We start from the raw sequence: 22,436 nt of genomic DNA, 5'->3' as shown, positions 1-22,436 counted from the left end.
GACGACTACTGCACAGGCCGCGCGGGATTAGCCGAGCGGTCTGGGCGCTGCAGTCGTGGACTGTGCAGCTGATCCCGGCGGAGGTTCGAGTCCTCCCTCGGGCATGGGTGTGTTTGTGTGTTTGTCCTTAGGGTAATTTAGGTTAAGTAATGTGTAAGCTTAGGGACTGATGACCTTAGCAGTTAAGCCCCATAATATTTCACACACATATGAACATTTGAATTTGACTGCTGCACGGAGTCTGCAGGCCGCCGCCATCGAAATTAAGTCACGACGTTCCCCTGTGGCAGTCTGTATGTTAACCTGTCCCCCAGGCGTCGTTTGCTCTGGGGAGAGGATATGAGGGAATATTGTTCGGAGTCGCATTGCCAGTAAGCGAGCGAAAATCTTGTAATCGGCACTGAGTACGTCGAGCGGTCTGTAACACGTGACCGTCAAACCACGGGATGGTTTGTGGACCGGAATGATGATGCCCTCAGCAAAGGCGGGTGGGACTGCTTGGTCAGATGTCATCAGTTCTTGATACATAGTCGTCCACCGCGGTACCATGAGGTCCTGGAACGTACCGTAAAACTCAATCGGTAAGCCGTCAATGCCGGGCGATCTGTTGACTGCACCCTTGTCGATTGCGTTGTCCCCTTCGTCTCGCGTGACCGTCACTGTCAAAGCATCCGTCTCCGTGTAGGGGAGAGTGCGCGTGACGTAATGCAAAATGGAGTCGTCTGCTTCAGTATCCGCATCTTCTTCACTATAAGTGCGACGGTAGTGTTCGACGAATGTGTGAAGGATGCCATTCTGATTGGTCACCTGCGTCCATGAGGCGTGGTCAGAGTGTTGATGAGCGGCCGACTACGCCGTCGGATATGATGCATCGATGGAATTTCTAATCCAGCATGATCATGGCGCCTGCGTCCGTAGCCCTACCTCTTGCAATTTCCGGCGTGCCAGCGCAATTATCCTCGCCTTAGTTCTTTGCCGTTCCAACAGGTTGTCTGGGTATCCAGATCTTGGAGAATCGCATAATAGAAGTCAACAGTGGTGCGATGCCAGTCGGCCATGTCCTTCCCGTATCTCATCAGTGTCCTCCGGATCGCTGGTTTGGCGCAGTCCATCCACCATCTCACTGTCGAACGGTAGAGGGGAAGGCGTCGTTCGCAGTCTGTCCACGTCTCAGTGACTTGTTGGCGACATGTCAGGTCATGCAGATTAGAAGTATTTAGTTTCTATGACGCACGGCTGCGCTATACAGATTGCGACGGAAGAAGGACCGTGCAGATGTAAGCGCCTTGGTCAGAAAAGGCCAGTGGCCAGCGTTCGCGCCCCGTATCGCAGATCTAAGAGTTTGTGAAGCATATATCCTGTGTAGTCGGCTTGCGGAATGACTGGTAAGAAAGGTATGGCCAGAACAGTCGCCGTGTTGAACTTCCCAGGCATCGTGAAGCAACAGGTCTCGCACCACTATACTTAGTTCCTGACATGTAGTGTAGTGTGGAATCTGATCTTTGGGGTGCAGAACAGCAATGGTCATATCGCCCTAAAAACAGAGGGGCGATTTCCTCGGAATAAAACTGAGCCCTTTCATGTCGTTGGTCGGCGCCTGAAGGAGCGTAAACATTAATGATGCGTGTCCCCATGGCAGTAAGTGCCATAGCCCGAGCTGATGGAAGGAAAGCGTTGTCGGTCACAGAAATCCCGTGGCGGACGTAGATGGCCACACCGCAGCCTATAGGATCACTCGCAGAGGCGTCGGCGCTATAGCCATTGATGTCCGGGAGACTGACCAAGTGAACTTCCTCCAGAACTTCCTCAGATGCCCAGCACATCTCCTGCAGGGGATTCTGGGGAGAGTATGATTAGTGCTTCGGCCCCGACGGGGCAGTGTCCCGTAACAGGTCCTACTCCCTGACCTCCTCGTCGTGCCACGCCGTGGAAGCGGCCACCGGTGTATCGTCCATTTTGTCTGCAGAAGATGATGTAATGGCGCGTGGTGCAGTGTCGCCTAGGATATGCCCGTGAAGAAGTTCAGCGTCCGCATGGGGTGTCGGGGAGACGGACGCAGGCACACCAATGGATGTCTCCGCGGTCAAAAAATGGTTCAAATGGCTCTAAGCACTATGGGACTTGACATCTGAGGTCATCAGTCCCCTAGACTTAGAATTACTTAAACGTAATTGACCTAAGGACATCACACACATCCATGTCCGAGGCAGGATTCGAACCTGCGACCGTAGCAGCAGCGCGGACTGAAGAGCCTAGAACCTCTCGGTCACAGCGGCCTGCTGCTCTGCGCTCATAACGTCTTCAGCGGCAGTAGCGGATTCTGAGGCCTCGTGCTGGTCGACGGCTGCGTCATCCTCGATTTGTAACGTCTCCTCTTGGCATGAAACGGTGCGGCGCCTTCTCTTGCGACGTTTCGGAGAGCGTTGTTTCCTTATGCGACCCTTCGTGTCCGACGGTGGAAGGGAGTCGCGTCGCTCTGGCATGAAGGCCCCGTAGGGACGATGAACGAATCGATCTCCATCGTGTTGCCGACGGCAGGGTCAGCGTCTTTTTGTGTCGGTATCGTCGGAGCGGCGTCGATGGCCGTCCGAGGCGGCGAGCCGTCGATGTCTGGTCGAGTTCGTATGTGGCGTCGTTAATGGCGTCGGGGTGTCTTTGCGAAGCGATAGGAGAAGCAGGCATCAAGGGATCACCAATTTACTATTGGAGGGCAGTGTGGAGGGTAAAAATCGTAGAGGGAGACCGAGAGATGAATACACTAAGCAGATTCAGAAAAATGTAGGTTGCAGTAGCTACTGGGAGATGAAGCAGCTTGCACAGGATAGAGTAGCATGGAGAGCTGCATCAAAACAGTCTCAGGACTGAAGACCACAACAACAACAGGAGAAACAAGAGCAGCGGCATAGGTCACCGGTAGAACCTTAGGTTGCGACGTGGGTGGTCCTTCGGCAGTTGGAAGTTGCGTAATACGCCGTTGTTGGCATTCGGATTTAAGGTGGCCTTCTTTGCCGCACCAGGAGCAGGTCCGAGGCTGGCCGTCGTATATAATTATTGCACGGCATCCACCGATCTGTAAGTAGGATGGGACGTTTCTTCGGTGATCAATCCTGTCAGATCCCGCTTAGGACAGGATATGTCCCAAACTGTGTCCACTTCTCCGCAGTGTGGTCATGGACTGTGCCCTATTGTCGGAGTGCCGCGACGACTTCCTCAGCAGGAAGTTCGAATGGCAATTCGAAAATGCGTATCGACGGCATATCTAAGCCCGCGTGGTCGACGGTTACCGCCCCCACATCGCCATCATCATGACAGAAGCGGAACCCCGGTTTGGTCTGACGTAGGATGCGTTCGCACCCCGGGTCGTTAATGATTTTAACATAGACCGTGCTGCTCACGATCGATAAATGTATGCCGATAATATCTGTCACCGGGATCTTCACTTCCTCGCTCCATCTCGAGTGTTTTGGGTCGGGCACAATCGTCGCAGAAAGTAAGTCAGAGTGTAGATTTACGGTAACTGTCCACCATGGAGAGTATACGGTGAGCCGACACTTAAGCAACGGCCGTCAGGATGTAAACAACGCGAGCTCCTGCTCCGCACGCGGTAAACACGGACCCGTCCGCTCTGTTGCCCTGCCAAAGGCAGACTACCACTCAGCTACCACGGGCGGATGATGGTGGAATGTTCACAGTTCATCACATTTGCCAGTTCTCGAGTACATTGAAATGGATCATTGTGGGCTAATACGTTTAAACAATATTCATCAAACACCGAAAGTCTTCCTGAACATGGAGAGCCACTAATGTCTCAACGATCCTCCTTAAAACGAGAAAACCGTTCTCTCGCGGTGTTCCGTCCAATGACATTATCTCCATTCTCTGTGCAAAGGTGTCTGTCTGCCTCCTCTGCTACTCGTATTACCCCTGTGTAGAACTCAAAGGGAAGAATATGTCGGAAATGTTCTGCTTTCTCCACTTGGTACACCATTTTCTCGCGTCCACTGCTCCACCACCTATCTCCATATGACAAAATGCCAATATGTAAACTCAAATAGCTACAGTGAACTACAGACTAAAAATGATGGTAGATAAGCAAACCCACAGCATCTGGGAAACCTACATGCAAAACGAAAACGTTACGCTCTTACGCACCAACCTAATATTTTTAAGGAAGTACAAACAAAAAATCTCACAGGTTTTCTCTGCTTGATTGATTAGTGGTCTTCCGAGTGCTCTCCCGATTTGTTCTTTCATTTTCAGCTCTATATTTGGACGACCGACTCAACAGTCTTCTTCAGGTGCTGCGAGTTTTGCTGTTATTTGTACTCGCTGCCTGGACTCCAACCAGACTGTGAGCTATTTTGATCTCACGTCGCTGTTTACAGCTGAGTTCGTTTCCTGACATCCACTGTGCCCTTTGATGCTCTTTTGTTTTGTAGAGCACGTGCTGATACATGGAACGCAAATTCCCTCAGCATTTTCCAACTTTGATGGAAGTGATGGTCGGCGAGATTGTAGTAAATTGAATGCTATATCCAAAGCGTTATTTAAACTGAAATCTCCATTCTTTTTATTGGATTTTCTAACATATTTATTTCAATACACTCCTTAATTATGTTGTCCCAGGAGCTTGGAGTTCGCACAACATTACTGGTCTTATCGTACTTGAAATCATGATAGTATCTGAGGCAGTGCTCGGCGACAGCTTGGTTGTTTTAGCCGGGTGTGTCGCAGATGTTCCTTGCATCTCTCATCGAATGTTCTGATAGCGTGCCCCCCTTAAGATATGCCACATTCGCATGACATGCGATACACATCCAGCTTTGGGAGACCTAGATCGTCTTTAACATTACAAAGAATACTTTTTATCTTTGTTGAAGGGAGCGAATTACACTGAATGCCATATTTCCTTAGGAATCTACCAGTCTTTACGGATGCTGGGCCAACATAAAGTAAATAAGCGATTTATCTTCCTTTCGTTGGGCAGAACAGTCGAGGTGAGAAGCAAGGACCATCTGTGACACAATCGGCTAAAACAATCTAGCAAATCAGCTGTTGCAGAGCACTGCCTCGAAAAGCATTATGAAATTAAGTACGATGAGACCAGTATCGTGGAGCAAACAGCAAGTTTCTGAGACTTTAGAAATAAAGATGTCAGGAAACCTAATAAACGGGGATGGAGATTTCAGTTTAAATACGCTTTGGGTCCGGCTCTCAATTTATTAAAATCTCGTCGACCATCACATCCAATACAGTTGGAAAACACTGAGAGAGTTTGCATTTCACGGAGTCTTAGCGCGTGCTCTGTAAAATAAAAGAGAATCAAAGGGCACAGCGGACGTCGGGAATGAAAATGTGCTGTAAATAACGGCGTGAGACCAACAGTCCACAGCCTGCTTGAAATCTAGGCAACGAATCACGTAACAGGAAAACTCTGAGCTCCTGGGGAAGACGGCTGTCTCGGATGTCGAAATATTGTACAGGAAATGGAAACTGTAATTCGGCAGAACAACCGTTAAAACTAGTTCTCCCTCGAAAACGAATCCAGTCTTTTAAGTTTGCACGAGCGAATGTAGAACAGAGCGCTAGTCAGTAATGTCAATCGCAACGAGTCATTTTTCGTAAACTACAAGTGATAAATGGAGGTCTTTGCGGCTAAAAGGAATGAAATCCGTTTCCGCATCGCATCTGCACTATCTCACCCGCAGATCTTTTATTCACATTCGTGGATTTTATAAATCATTTTAATAAGTTACATATGCTGCAGCTTTGACGATAGCATTGCCCCTGGTTTATACTTTAATACTTTTGTCTAAGTATAAATAGATTGATCATAACCAGGTTTTAAAACATAGCTATGATACGTACCGTAAGTTACAACTTTAAAGAAAGGAATTATTTGAAATTTCCGAAAAATTTGATGAGCCAGCTGCAGTTGCCTTACAAGTTGTCGTTAAATATGATTTTATATCAAACATTGTTCCTCATGTGAGACGAACTCAGTAATCCAATCATGTAACAATCGAAGAAAGGCGTGTTTCGTCCTTAGACGTTGCAGGTATCAACATTGAAAGTACAATGAAGAGCGAAAGAAACTGGTACACAGACCTAATATCGTGTAGGGCGCTCAAGAGCACGTAGAAGTGCTGACATGGACTCGACTAATGTCTGACGTATTGCTGGAGGGAACTGACACCATGAATCCTGCAGGGCTGTCCCTAAATGCTAAGAGTACGAGAGGGTGGACATCTTTTCTTAACAGCACGTGGCAATGCATCCCAGATATGCTAATAATGTTCATGTCTGGGGATTTGGTCGCGTTGGAAGCGTTTAAACTCAGAAGAGTGTTCCTGGAAAATATTTTCTGGACGTGTGGGGTGTTCATTGTCACGCCGGAATTGCCCAAGTTCGTCGTAACGAACAATGGCTAAATGGCTCTGAGCACTATGGGACTTAACATCTATGGTCATCAGTCCCCTAGAACGTAGAACTACTTAAACCTAACTAACCTAAAGACATCACACACTTGCATGCCCGAGGCAGGATTCGAACCTGCGACCGTAGCAGTCGCGCGGCAACGAACAATGGACATGAATGGTTGCAGCTAATCAGACAGTGTGCTTACGTACGTGTCATCTGTCACAGTCGTATCTGGAAATATCAGGGGTCCCATATCACTCCAACTGCACACGCCCCCATGCCATTGCAGAGCTTCCATCAGCTTGAACAGCCACCTGCTGACGTGCAGGGTGCATGCAATCATGGGGTTGTCTCCGTATCCCTACACGAACATTCACTCGATACAATTTGAAACGAGATTCATCCGACCAGGCAACATGTTTCTAATGATCAATAACGGTGTTGACAGCCCAGGCAAGGCGTAAAGCTTTGGTCCACGAGTGGTCAAAAGCCCATATCGATGATGTTTCGTTGAATGGTTCGCACGCTGACACTTGTTGATGGCCCAGCATTGAAATCTGCAGCAATTTGCGGAAGGGTTGCACTTCTGTCACGCTGAACGATTCTCTTCAGTCGTCGCTGGTCCCGTTCTTGCAGAATCTTTTTCCGGCCGCAGCGATGTTGGAGATTTAATGTTTTACCGGATTCCTGATATACACGGTACACTCGTGAAATGGACATACGGGAAAATCCCCACTTCATCGATACCTCGGAGATGCCGTGTCCCATCGCTAGTGCGCCGACTATAACACCATGTAAAAATTCACTTATATCTTGATAACCTGCCATTGTAGCAGCAGTAATCGAGCTAACAATTGCGCCAGACAGTTGTTGTCTTAAATAGGTGTTGCCGACCGCCGCACCGTGTTCTTCCTGTTTACATATGTTTGTATTTTATTACGCATGCCTTTACCAATTTCTTTAGCGCTTCAGTGTACCTTCTTCAGGATACTGCAGCCACCGTACTGGTGCTCTGCATCAGATGGTTAATAATAATGATATTGTAACAAATGAGCCCTCGGTCACAAATATTAAGTTAAAATTGACCTGGTTTCGCCGCTACTATGAGCGTCGTCTTCAGAATTAGGCATATAGTACATTAATAAAATGAAAGTTTGTACTGACTGGAAAAGATGCAGTACTTACAAGTCACATATTAAAAAAAATCTCAGCCGGAAAGGCGACATCATGAATTAAAACAACGATAATTATTATTATAGATTGAATCCGCGGATGTCGGCATCCGCAGACCTATAGTAATACATTTGGTGCAGTGGATTTAGGTGATAGTGATTATTGATAACGTGACAGTTACAAACTTGAGATAGAGGCTAATAAATTTAGTAACCCTAATTTCGTCGAACGTAATATGGATGTAGGTTTCATAGTACTGCCTCTTAGAGAATAACTGATAGTAAATTATAATGTAAAAGAAATAAATGACATCTAAATGGAGCACTGTATTTCTTCCTCCTTGTAGTACCACATTTGTGCGATATGTTTGGCTTAGTGAATTGGAGCCGCCAGTCCGGCAAGATGGGGCTGACCCGGTGTGTGCCTACAGGTGCAGATATCGACGGTGGCGCCGGTGGGCGTGTGGCGGTGCGTCGTGCAGAGCAGCCGGGCTGACCGCCGTGACGTCAGACGCAGCTACGAGCACGACACGGACGTCTACGTGCTCTTCAATCCCTGGTGCAAAGGTGAGCTCTGGTTATACCGACACCTGCCTTTTCCGTGTCCTATCGTATATAAGAAAGACAACTAGCTCTTTATTCACACGAAGTGTTGACCGCTATTGATAAGGGATTTCAAATTGATTCCCTATCACGTTGTAACAGCATGCGTTCTCAGAAATGATAAGTTCACAAAAGTAACACTGTAACAACCGAAATAAAATGTTCAAAAGTACCTGCGTTCTGTATTTTAATGTAAAAAACCTACCTGTTACCAACTGTTCGTCTAAAATTGTGAGCCATATGTTTGTGACCATTACAGCGCCATCTATCACAAAGCGAGAAAAGTGGTCCAACTATAACATTCATATTTCTTTACGAATATGTAATAAAAATGGGGGCTCCTATTTTAAAAAAAACGCAGTTGATATCCGATTGACCAATGGCAGCTCCATCTAGCGGGCCAACCATAGCACCATCTGGTTTCTCCCTTCAAGCTAGACGAGTTTCGTTCTTTGTAGTTTTATCGTTTGAAGCTTATTTTGTGAGATATGTGGCCGCATCACTACAATGGACCATCCTGTAGGTCATCGTTGCCTAGCTATTCATCCGCACCTCCTCAACTTCCAACGGTTTCCACTAGATCAAGTTACGCATGAGGGCTTGACGGATACTGTAAATGGAGGTTACGTATATTGATCCCTGAGATATACGCAGCCAGCAGTGAGGGAATTGGTGGTGGTGTGTTGCAGAGGACCAGGTGCACCTGGAGAAGGAGGAGCTGCGGCGCGAGTACGTGCTGGCGGACACTGGCAAGGTGTGGCTGGGCTCGGCGCGCCGGCCGCGCGGCCGCCGCTGGGTGTTCGGCCAGTTCGACGACGCCGTGCTGCCCGCCGTGGCGCTGCTGCTCGAGAGGGCGGCGCTGCCGCACGCGCTGCGCGGGGACCCGGTCGCCGTCGCCAGGGCCATCTCCGCCGTGGTACGTGTCCGCCTGCGCCGCGCCAGCGTTCTTTCTGCGAGGTGTCTGAATGTCTGTGGAGGAAAGCCAGCCCGTTCTTCGTGGGGGCAAACCAGAGAAGGCAGTGATGTCGACGATGGCGCTTCGGTTCCATTGGTTCACGTAGGGACTAGCGGCAGACCAGTTCACTTCAGGAATGAAACTCTTGGCAGACTAAAACTGTGTGCCGGACCTCGACAAGGACTTGAGATCTTTACCTTTCGCGGGCAAGTGCGAAAGGCAAAGTTCCCGAGTTCGAGTCTCGGTCCGGCACACAGTTTTAATCTGCCAAAAAGTTTCATATGACCGCAGTCTCTGCTGCAGAGTGAAAATTTCATTCTGGAAACATTTCAAGGGTGTTATTGTCCGCAAATTATTGCCTCGCAGATGTAGCTTTATGACAAGCTGCATTGCCATGCTGACATAAACAATCGTCATTATAGCATTTCCGAGATGTCTCTGCAGCATCTGCTTCACTGGTTGTGCAATGTGTAGAGGAGTGCCATCGTGCATAAAAATAATTCTACCCATATATAAGGGTTGGAACGAAGATGGTGCACTCTCCCATAGCGTTTGTCAGTGACTGTACGGGTAACACGACACGCATATGGGTTGGACCAACGGCCACTGCGTTCGCTCACGCTTCTCGGATGACAACAAATTTGGAGCAGTGATTTTGCACAGAGGTGGCAACACGTAATGCACCCACGAAAATTGTCGAACATAGTTGTTTTGGTGGCCCAAGTGTTGTGGTGTGTGGAGGAATAATACTGCATGGGTTCACTGACCCCCAAATCATTGAACGCGGCACACTCATCGGTCAACGTTACTATGAAACTGAATTTCTTCCCGTGGGCATGTTTACAGCAGTCTTTCGGCACTGACTTCGTTTATACACACATCAAAGAAAGTTTTGCAGCACTCCGGTTCCCACAATTCTTGAAGATAGACGTAGACTGTGGGTATTGTATCACAGACACAGACGTTTTGACTGTTCAGAGATGTCACTAAACCCGCCCAAAGATGTAAACAGCCATCAGCAGCGCCTATTAGACAGAGGGGGTCTGACTCCCTATCAGTTCCAGTCATTCCAACAGGAAGGAGGTACACGGCTCCTGTTCCCTGTAGTTCAACCATGCCCAGACGGTCAATAGCACGGTTCGATCGCGTCCGCATTGTTATTTTGTGCCAGGAAGGGCTCTCAACAAGGGAAGTGTCCAAGCGTCTCGGAGTGAACATGGATATGGAGGAGATACAGAGAGACAGGAACTGTCGATGACATACCTCGCTCAGGCCACCCAAGGATTAATACTGCCGTGGATTGCCACTACATACGGATTATGGCTCGGAGGAAACCGGACAGCAACGCCACCATTTTGAATAATGCTTTTCGTGCAGCCACAGGACGCCATGTTACGACTCAAATTGTGTGCAGTAGGCTATATGATGCGTAACTTCACACCCGACATCCATCGCGAGGTCCATCTTTGCAATAGCAACACCATGGTTCAAATGGCTCTGAGCACTATGGGACTCAGCTGCTGTGGTTATCAGTCCCCTAGGACTTAAAACTACTTAAACCTAACTAACCTAAGGACATCACACACATCCATGCCCGAGGCAGGATTCGAACCTGCGACTGTAGCATTTTCACGGTTCCGGACTGCGCGCCTAGAACCGCGAGACCACCGCGGCCGGCAGCAACACCATGCAGCGCGGTACAGATGGACCGTACAACATGCCGAATTGACCGCTCAGGATTGGCATCACGTTCTCTTCACGGATGGGTGTCGCATATGCCTTCAATCAGACAATCGTCGGAGACGTGTTTCGAGGCAACCCGGTCAGGCAGAACGCCTTAGACACACTGTCCAGCGAGTGCAGCAAGGTGGTGGTTGTGTCCTGATGTTTTTGGTTGCCAGTATGTGAGGCCGACGAACTCCTCTGGTGAAGGTGCCGTAACGGCTGTACGATACGTGAATGCCATCCTCCGACCGATAGTGAAACAATTTCGGCAACATACTGGCGAAGCGTTCGTCTTCATGGACGACAATTCGCGCCCGAATCGTGCACATCTTGTGAATGACTTCCTTCAGAATAAGGACGTCGCTCGACTAGAGTGGGCAGCATGTTCTCCAGACATGAACCCTATCCAACATGCCTGGGATAGATAGAAAAGGGCTGCTTATGGTCGACGTGACCCACCAACCACTCTGAGGGATCTACGCCGAATTGCCGTTGAGGAGTGGGACAATCTGGACCAACAGTGCCTTAATGAATTTGTGGATAGCATACCACGACGAATACAGGTATGCATCAATGAAAGAGGACGTGCTACTGGCTGTTAGAGGTACCGGTGTGTGCAGCAGTCTGGACCACCAGCTCTGAAGGTCTCGCTGTATGGTGGTACAAAGTGCAATGTGTGGTTTTCATGAGCAATAAAAAGGGCGGAAATGATGTTTATGTCTATCTCTGTTCCAATTTTCTGTACAGGTTCCGGAACTCTCGGAACCGAGGTGATGCACCCTTTTTTTGATGTGTGCATATGGCCCAATGATAAATGATGCCGTCTACCCGCACCACACAGTTGCCCTTGCGAGATGAAGCGGTACCGGTTGATGTGCGGGGGGATTTTCAGTTGGCCATATTGTGCAATGTCCTTGGAGATAGTATTGGGCTTCACCTGACCACAGAATATTCCATGGTCATTCATTGTCCGCTTCCAAGTATGCAATAAATTCTGCTATAGCGCAGACGTCTCTCTTATTGGCAGGTCAACATGAAGCAACTTCTGAACGTAGATAATTTTGTATGGATAGCAATGTAGGATGTTTCGCAGATTTTTGTGCACCGTACTCACATGCATGTCCAAAATTCGGGCAATTCCCTGTGCACTGAATGTTAGCACACCACCGCTCGACCCCCTCCTACAGCGCTGTGGCCACTTACTCTACTGACGTCGGATCAGTTGTTTTCCTCCCTCTGGCACACTGCACTTGAAAAGAACCTATCTTTTCGAATTTCGTAATCGTTTCCTCCAGACCCTTGGCATACATCGCACCAACGCTTGTTTTTACATACCCTTGAACGTCCAGACACAATCACCATTTTTGTAAATGAGTTTTACCAGCTGTGCATGATCCTGCGTTGAGACAGTAATGCCAAGCGTCTCAGACGCAAACTGATGCTTATTTTATTTTGCTTATTTCGCTACTTACACCGCCTTCTAGTGTTATATTTGTTGTTAACTTTTATTTGTTCCCAGAATGTTTCTCCCATCTTCGATAATATTCCGTTCAAATTTGACATCGTTCTGAGCAGTGATTCTTTTCACAGCCTTTTGAAACTGGAACTTCAATTTAATCACCCTGTAAAAAAGCCTATGGACATATGCCCTATTAAGAAACAGCGTGTTCCACAACAGAGCGGAGTGTCCCAGGAGTCACGTTCAGAATGCGTTGCGCAATGTTTGCCTTCAGTTCAACTACATTTGTAATCGAAGCACTAAACAAAACGTCTTTCATATAATCGCCCAGCCAGAAGTCACATGTATTCAAAAATGTTCAAATGTGTGTGAAATCTTATGGGACTTAACTGCTAAGGTCAGCAGTCCCTAAGCTTACACACAACTTAACCTGAATTATCCTAAGGACGAACACACACCGATGCCGGAGGGAGGACTGGAACCTCCGCCGGGATCAGCCGCACAGTCCAAGGCTGCAGCGCCCTAGACCGCTCAGCTAATCCGGCGCGGCGAAGTCACATGTACATATGGTCTTCGATATAGAACACATTTAATGTCTTTTGTTATTTATTTTTTCTGTATTATTCAGCACAGAAAAATGATTTTTAAAGTGGAGTTTTAGGTACACATTCGATAGAGTTGTCCAAAATTAGTGTAGTGCGACATTTGTTATTCGATATGTTCTAGCAGGAACAGTAAAACACGATGACTAACCACCTGCTGAATGGCGGCAGGAGTGAGCAAGGGCCGGGACAGTACTGTCGCCGTTAGAGTCCTGGTTATCCTTCGTGTTTTACTGTCCCTGCCAATACATATCGATAAATGTTTTTGTTCCCTTACGGTTCTAGCGGTCTACTACGGTGCTGTGTCGCGGGAATGTCAGTGTGTATCAAGAATGCAGATATGTACCTGCAAACAAACAGAAAATTGCTTTTCCTTGGGCAGGTGAAACCTCAAAATCACAAATAATTTTGCCAGAAAATACTCTAACTTTCGAATTATTTACCCACCCAGAACTAATACAAATAATTCCGTGATACAACACCGCACATTTTCTCGGTTTCTGAATATCACAAATTATTTTCCAAGAAACTTCGAACAACATCGTATCCTTACGCACTGGATACTTCTTGTTAACTGTTAAAAAGCATCCAGCAGAATCCATCGTAATGCTATATTCTAGACTTGTGTTCAAGCAGTTATTTCGTAATAGCGCAGATACGTATGTAGTCGTCAGTGACATAATGTGTGTGCTACACGGTGTCTGCGGGACTGAAATATAACATATTGGAGATGCTACGTTGCGGCATTAGGATTAATGTTCTTGGCATGCAAGTGTCCATAGCATTACGGCCATCGCATTCGTTCACAAGATTATCACGCGGACTGCTGAGACAACCAGTATATTACTGCAAGTGTGACGACAGCGGACAGCTGAGAATCATAAATGTCAGATCTCATGAAACTCGAGCTCTTCATGATATAACGGAAGAGGAAGTTTCACATATCTGTCCAGCCGCAACGACTTGTCCTCTCAGCGCCGCACTTCTCTTAGCGATCGTATGTCTGCTAGCGATGATGAGCACTGTATGCTGCTGCATAGTTATTTTTACTGATTTGCTTTCTAATAGGGACAGGGTTGCTCCGTCAATCAGTTCCGCAAGTTGCATGTGCAGCTTGAGTTTTCTGTGACAAAGGAAACACCCATTTGGGTCGTGCAGTTTCCACGAGCGGTTACAATGCAACAGTGCCCACTGCTGGAAGAAAATATTCGTCGTTGTGCCACTCTGCTTCTCATTTCTGCCTGGCTTCAGTCTCGTTGCTTGTTCGATCTCCAAACTCTTTCGCTTTTTCTGCTGTCACACACACAATTTAGTTGTTTAGATGATTGTTATTTGCACTGTTGTACAGAACTTTTGTGATAGTTTCTTCATACATTTTCGTAGTTGTCTTATAAACAGCCAGTGTATTCCATTTAACCCTTTTAAGGCTCTTACCTTTTTTCAGCTAGTAGGGCAATATCACCTATGAATCTTCCCACTGTAGCCTCTAGGCACAGCATTTTTACTCCCTTTTTGCACTTAACGTTCACACGTCTTGTTGCTTCTGCATCACAGAATTTACGCTGTTAAAACGATAAACTACGGCTCAGGTTTATCTCCTTTTAATCTCTCTTTCGTTTTCTTGAGCGTCCGCTTTTATTAATGCCTTTCAGCTTTTGTAAATATTCAAAAATACTCATTTGTCCCTATACGCTAACCTTATTCTCATTCGAATGCCAAACATATGCTTTACATAATATTACTAGAGGCCCAGTTTTTATTAAACTTCCTTTCTATTCAGTAGTTAAAACTTCCGGGCTGAGAGGCCGTGGTCAAACAGTAGAACTTCTTCTCCCTGACGTTTCGTTGCCAGCTGCGGACAACATCTTCCGAGGCGAGTCTACGACTGGCTACCAAGCCGCGGAGGTCCTGTATATATAGAGCGGGTAGAGGGCACCACCACTCGTCACGTGATGTCAACAGTAAAACTATCTCTGACTGGCGTCATTACTCTCGATCGAAGGTAATCGATTGTCACATCTTTGATGCAAGGTTGATCGCCATATTTTATCTAACTTCAAACCTTCTTCTTTCTTGTTAAAATTATTGTGGTGTTTAAAAATCTCTATCGCCTCTCTATACATACGTGCATGATAATGCGATGTCTTAGCTAGCACGCTTGTCTCGCTAAATTTTATCTCATGGTCTCCGTCTTCGAAAACATGTTCTGCTACAGCTGACTTATCCGTGTGTCCCAATCGGCAGTTCCTCTTGTGTTCAGTCAGGCGAGTATTGATACTTCTTTTAGTTGTTCCAATGTAAACTTTCCCACAACTACACGGAATTTTGTAAACACCAGGAGTAGCTAAAGGGTGTCGTGCATCCTTCGCCGATCTTAAACATTCACTACTCTTCTTAGTTGGTCTGTAGATTGTTTCAATTCTAAACTTGGCTAGCACTTTTCCGATACGGTCCGTAATATTATGGATGTAAGGAAGAAAAACTTTCGCTGCTGAAGGTTGTTGTTTTTGCATGTTTTCGGACATTTTCTTTCTAGGGTGGAGTGCACGATCTATCTCCTTATCAGTATATCCATTTTTCCGACAAAACTCTGGCTTACATATCTGACATATTTCCCACTGATATAGTAGCCTTGTTCCGGCACTGCCTATCTACGACTTATTTCCAGTATAATAATGAGTTCTATGAACAAAAACTGTCCGCAAATGATTTAGTTCCTCTTGTAAATACGCTGGCTCACAAATTGTATTGGCCCTGTCCACCAGTGTTTTGATGACACCTCTCTTCTGCCTGGGATGATGATTTGAACTCTTATGAAGATAACGGTCGGTATGCGTATCTTTTCTGTATACTTTGTGACCAAGAGTACCATCTGCTCGTTTAATTACTGAAACGTCCAGAAAATTAATCTGTCCATTACTCTCTGTCTCCATGGTAAATTGAATTTTTGAATTAATGCTGTTCAAATGCTTCAGAAATTCGTTCAGTTGCTCTTCTCCGTGATTCCATATCACAAAAGTATCGTCCACATACCGATACCACTTCAAAGGACTTTTTCTGGCTGACTGAAGTGCCTGTTGCTCAAAAAATTCCATAAAAATATTAGCAGCAACTGGACTTAGGGGGCTACCCATAGCCACTCCATCAATTTGTTCATAGAACTCATTATTATACTGGAAATAAGTCGTAGATAGGCAGTGCCGGAACAAGGCTACTATATCAGTGGGAAATATGTCAGATATGTAAGCCAGAGTTTTTTCGGAAAAATGGATATACTGATAAGGAGATAGATCGTGCACTCCACCCTAGAAAGAAAATGTCCGAAAACATGCAAAAACAACAACCTTCAGCAGCGAAAGTTTTTCTTCCTTACATCCATAATATTACGGACCGTATCGGAAAAGTGCTAGCCAAGTTTAGAATTGAAACAATCTACAGACCAACTAAGAAGATTAGTGAATGTTTAAGATCGGCGAAGGATGCACGACACCCTTTAGCTACTCCGGGTGTTTACAAAATTCCGTGTAGTTGTGGGAAAGTTTACATTGGAACAACTAAAAGAAGTATCAATACTCGCCTGACTGAACACAAGAGGAACTGCCGATTGGGACACACGGATAAGTCAGCTGTAGCAGAACATGTTTTCGAAGACGGAGACCATGAGATAAAATTTAGCGAGACAAGCGTGCTAGCTAAGACATCGCATTATCATGCACGTATGTATAGAGAGGCGATAGAGATTTTTAAACACCACAATAATTTTAACAAGAAAGAAGAAGGTTTGAAGTTAGATAAAATATGGCGATCAACCTTGCATCAAAGATGTGACAATCGATTACCTTCGATCGAGAGTAATGACGCCAGTCAGAGATAGTTTTACTGTTGACATCACGTGACGAGTGGTGGTGCCCTCTACCCGCTCTATATATACAGGACCTCCGCGGCTTGGTAGCCAGTCGTAGACTCGTCTCGGAAGATGTTGTCCGCAGCTGGCAACGAAACGTCAGGGAGAAGAAGTTCTACTGTTCGACCACGGCCTCTCAGCCCGGAAGTTTTAACTACTGACGATGCCGGCCGTGAAAGCCTACACGCTATGATTCCTTTCTATTATTGAGAGCTTTGTGATAATGGGTGCCCTCTTCTTTTGTAATGTATAGCTAATCGTAGTGTAAGATCTATTCCATGTTATTGTGTTTATTATTAAACAAAAGATTTAGATGAATGAAGTAAAATCATAGGTTTTGCCTGAAACAGCTCGTGGGGAAGAAAAACACTGGACAGGAATTTAGAGACCGTATGGTTTTCGTTGATCCTAAGAAAGCTTAAGATGACATTCCCTTCTGTAAATTGTGGACTCCAATGTTATAAAGTGGCGTGAGTCACTTATATTTTCTCGTTTTCAGAACTTTATATCATGGCACAACTCGGAGAATCAAACTAAGTCAAAAATATCTGGAGTGGTTTTCGTGACCAAACGGTTACGCCAAGGCTGCACGATGGTTCCTCCAGTACTTAAAATATAGCTGAATTCTGCTTAAACGTTATGAAAACGTTCATGCCGTAGTATGAGTGTGTCAAAAAATGATGGTAAACTAATCATTTTGTGTTCTGATGATGACAGAGAAATTTTTCAGAGGATGAAAATGACATAATTAGAAAAGTTCGCATACCAGAAACGAGGTTTATCCATTAATTAAGTGAAAACAGAATATTTGGCCACCTGGAGGAGTGGGTCAATATCTGACGTTAGATTTTGGGATAGTAAAGTCTGTGGAGCCTTAAAAATATTTGAGAGACATTATTAACAAAAATCAGCCCAGTAAAAGTCAAATCAAGAAGACAAGCAACCAGACAAATAAATGGGTTTTTATGGAGCACACTCATTATGTCAGAAACGAAGATTAGGATATTTAAAACTATTGTAGAAAGTATAGCAACGTAGGGAGCAGAAACATGAGGAATAAATGAAAGAATAAAATGGAACTTATTGTCACCGAAGAAGGGAATTTGGGTGGCGCTGCTGAAGGTTAGCGCTGCGGGATAAAATTAAAAACTAAGCTATTCTTAAGAGAATGAACCTGGGCGCTGGTGTAATGGGCACAGCCGAGCCAAAGCCACTGAGATGGTGTGTGCATGCATGCAGTTCGGATAAGAACATATGGTATTAGATGGTAGAGTGGATTCCAGCTAATAGAAGGGCCTCGCCCGAAAACAACGTAGGTACGAGGGTGAAAAGAGGTATGCAGAGACCAATTGGAAGGCGGATTGTGGGAAAGATAGGACACTATGGGAGAGTTATGATGTGAGGAACAATAATTCTTTGAGGTCACGAAGGTCATGGGATAACGGATTGGGAGTCGGCATCTAGGTGTACAGCTGGGAGACCATTTGCAGCCATTCAAGAACTTCATGTTCCCAAACAATGATGTCACCTCACCGCGCCACAATTGTTCGCGATTGGTTTGAAGAACATTCTGGACAGTTCAAGCGAACGATATAGTCACCGAGATAGCCTGACATGTATCCTATCGAACACTTACGGGACATATGATGTACCGGCAACGCTTCCGCAATTATGGACGATTATAAAGGCAGCATAGCTCAGTATCTCTGCTGTGGACCTCCAACAACTTGTTGAGTCCATGCCACGTCGAGTTCCTGCACTACGCCGGGCAAAAGGCGATCCGACACGATATTAGAAGCTATCCCATGACTTTCGTCAATCAGTGTAATGTTGTATGAAATGACTACACTACACTCCATTAAAATTGCTATGCCAAGAAGAAATGCAGATGATAAACGGATATTCATTGGACAAATATATTATACTAGAGCTGACATGTGATTACATTTTCACGCAATTTGGGTGCATAGATCCTGAGAAATAAGTACCCAGAACAACCACCTCTCGCCGTAATAACGGCCTTGATACGTCTGGGCATTGAGTCAAACAGAGCTTGGATGGCGTGTACAGGTACAACTCCCCATACAGCTTCAACACGAAACCACAGTTCATCAAGAGCAGTGACTGGCGTATTGTGACGAGCCAGTTGTTCGGCCACCATTGACCAGGCCTTTTCAGTTGGTGAGATATCTGGAGAATGTGTTGCCCAGGGCAGCAGTCGAGCATTTTCTGTATCCAGAAAGGCCTGTACAGGAACTGCAACATGCGGTCGTGCATTATCCTGCTGAAATGTAGGGTTTCGCAGGGATCGATTCAAGGGTAGAGCCACGGGTCGTAACACATCTGAAATGTAACGTCCACTGTTCAAAGTGCCGTCAGTGCGAACAAGAGGTGACCGAGACGTGTAACCAATGGCACCCCATACCATCACGCCGGGTGATACGCCAGTATGGGGATGACGAGTACGCGCTTCCAATGTGCGTTCACCGCGATGTCGCCAAACACGGATATGACCAACATGATGCTGTAAACAGAACCTGGATTCATCCGAAAAAATGACGTTTTGCCATTCGTGCGCCCAAGTTCCTCGTCGAGTACAGGCGCTCCTGTCTGTGATGCAGCGTCAAAGGTAACCGCAGCCATGGTCTCCCAGCTGCTAGTCCATGCTGCTGCAAATCTCGTCAAACTGTTCGTGCAGATGATTATTGTCTTGCAAACGTTTCCATCTGCTGACTCAGGATCGAGACGTGGCTGCACGGTCAGTTACAGCTATGCGGATAAGATCTCTGTCATCTCGACTGCTAGTGATACGAGGCCGTTGGGATCAAGCACGGCGTTCCGCATTACCCTTCTGAACCCACCGATTCCATATTCTGCTAACAGTCATTGGATCTCGACCAATGTGAGCAGCAATGTCGCGATACGATAAACCGCAATCGCAATAAGCTGCAATCTGACTTTATCAAAGTCGGGAATGTGATGGTACGCATTTCTCCTCCTTACACGAGGCATCACAACAACGTTTCACCAGGCAACGCCGGTCAACTGCTGTTTGCGTATGAGAAATCGGTTGGAAACTTTCCTCATGTCAGCACGTTGTAGATGTCACCACCGGCGCCAACCTTGTGTGAATGCTCTGAATAGCTAATCACTTGCATATCACAGCATCTCTTTCCTGTCGGTTAAATTTGCGTCTGTAGCACGTCATCTTCGTTGTGTAGCAATTTTAATGGCGAGTAGTGTAAACTCCGCCCGAACAGCTATGAAGGCCCAATGCTACTGACCGGCCGCCATGTCATCCTCAGTCCACAGGCGTCACTGGATGTGGACACGGAGGTGTGTGTGGTCGGCTCATCGCTCTCCCGTCCGTATGCCAATTTACGAGACCGGAGCCGCTACTTGTCGATGAAGTAGCTCCTCGGTTTCCCTCACAAGGGCGGAGTGCACCCGGCTTGCCAACAGCGCTCGGTAGACCGGATGGTCACCCATTCAAATGCTAGCTAGCGCATCTTGTCGGTAATCTGACGGGAACCGGTGTTACTACTGCGTCAAGGCCGTTGGAAATGGCTAATATAGATATTCGTATAAGTCAAAGTAATTTTACAGTGGTTTCTCCATTTATTTGGTCATTCCATTTTCGATCTATTTGGAAATCTTGGTAGTGTAGTGGGAGGGTTGGGAGGATGAGCGTGTACCAAGCTTTTGGAATGATCAGAGTTGAAACGACAGGTTTAATAGTGTCAGCTTTGTGGGAAATGGAGGACTGGCTATGGTTTTAGTATGTGAGACGGGAGAAGGGGAGTAGGATTACTGTAAACGTATACAGAAGACAAGGCGGATTGCAGGTGTTCAATGATTTGGAGACACTGTTACAATTTTGGGGGTAATGTGAACCTGGCGGCTGTGGCAGAAGAGAGGATTGGTCAGATTAATGCTTTGTAGGTGTGGAGGGATGGAATCCTCGTCTTGCAAAAGTTAATAATTTTAACAGTGTTAGTCTGCTGCGAGCAAGAAAGGATTTTTTTCCTTTTGGTTTGAGTGTAATAGTATACGGATGACAAATAGACGAAGCAATGAGGCAATAGAAGATTAGAAGCTTTTTAAATGAGGTGCAGTAGAATAATGTAGTAGTTTAAATCGGCAGACTGTACAACTTATAATATGAATTGTGGCACAGCGTAAAGATCCTTATGGCACGACTTGGCGAAAAGAAGGGATAGATTGATGAAATGTATCCTAAGGCATCAAGAAATAGTTAATTTGGTACTGGAGGAAAGTGTGGGGGCAAAAGCGGTGACTAGAGACCAAGACTTGGCTACAATAAGCTGGTTAAAATAGATATAGTTTGCAACAGTTACAGATAGACGCAGAGACCTCAACAGGATAAACTTTGGTGGAGAACTGCATCAAATCAGTGTTAGGCGTGAAGACTGCAACACTAGTTGTTGAGTGTTTTTTAGTTATGTGGTTTGTAGATGCGATTTTTGCGTTTACGATCGAGGGTTAGTTCGAGGTATTTTAGTTGTTAGTTGACTGGGTAGCGGTAATTATAAAAGAGGAGGTAGAAATCATAGGGACGGAAGTGTAGGTGGTTCGTCCAAAAATTATTGCCTGAATATTGGTAGGGCTGCTATTAAGAAGATACTGGTTGCAGCAGGAAAATGATTGAGATGGAGCTGAAAGAATGCTGAAATTTCAGGAGGGTTAGGTATACTAGTAGGATGGCGGTGTCGTCAGTATACCAGAAGAGATGAACAAGAAATGTGGTTTAGGAATTCGGCAGTGTAGAGGATAAGGAGAAATGGAGGAATGACAGAGCCTTGAGGCACGCTTGCAGAGGGATGTAAGATATTGGAACTACTGCTGTTTATGGTTACATTATATGTGGGGTTGGCAGTTTTTTCTCTTATATCAAGTGGTTTTAATTGGGATTATAACGTGTGGCCCTGACTATTGTAGACACGAAAGTTGAGAGGTACTGAGGAGAGAGTGGTGCGGTGTTGTGTTGTGCCAGGTGAACAGCAACGATGACCGCGGGCTGCTGTGGGGCCGGTGGCGCGGGCCGTACGCGGAGGGCACGGCGCCGCACGCTTGGACGGGCAGCGTCGCCATCCTGGAGCAGTACCTGCGCTCTGGCGGCCGGCCCGTGCGCTACGGCCAGTGCTGGGTCTTCTCCGCCGCCACCGTCACAGGTGAGTGGCAGGTGGCGCTCTCTGCCGGCTGCCGGCGGCTGCGCGTGCGGATCGCGTCAGGACGGCTGCAGCTCCGCCTCCTGATTGGCTGCCGGGTGGCAGTGCAGGTTGACGTACTCACGACACGTTCACTCATTGTGTATTAGTGCATTTTGTGCCTTTGTCTCTTCTTAATCCTCACGCGTTGCGCCGTACGAAAATACACTCCCTGACTTAACGAGGAGTTCTTTGATATGCTCCAATAAGTGACTGAGACTTTAATACATAAAATATTCGACAAAATATTACTTCTCTTTAGTACAATACTTCGTACACGCTATTTCGGCTGTAGTTTCCCCTTGCTTTCAGCCGTTCACAGTACCAGTACAGCAAGGCAGTTTTGGTTAGTGTTACAAGGCCAGATC

General features: G+C 46.3%; 1 protein-coding gene across 4 annotated transcripts in view; it reads left to right on the top strand.

Moving 5' to 3' along the window:
- The window catches only part of LOC126336969 (hemocyte protein-glutamine gamma-glutamyltransferase-like), a 159,614-nt gene that overhangs the window by 85,566 nt on the left and 51,612 nt on the right, over positions 1-22,436 (top strand). For all 4 annotated transcript variants that reach the window (XM_050001181.1, XM_050001180.1, XM_050001182.1 and 1 more), the window contains 3 exons: positions 8,024-8,159; positions 8,885-9,111; positions 21,855-22,032. In XM_050001181.1, coding sequence (XP_049857138.1) covers positions 8,024-8,159; positions 8,885-9,111; positions 21,855-22,032 — 541 coding nt within the window. The remainder of the gene's footprint in view (positions 1-8,023; positions 8,160-8,884; positions 9,112-21,854; positions 22,033-22,436) is intronic.

Source organism: Schistocerca gregaria, chromosome 2 (assembly GCF_023897955.1).
Source record: "Schistocerca gregaria isolate iqSchGreg1 chromosome 2, iqSchGreg1.2, whole genome shotgun sequence".
Lineage (NCBI taxonomy): Eukaryota > Metazoa > Arthropoda > Insecta > Orthoptera > Acrididae > Schistocerca > Schistocerca gregaria.
The sequence above is the reverse complement of the archived record's forward strand: the minus strand, read 5'-3'. Positions and strand labels throughout refer to the sequence as shown.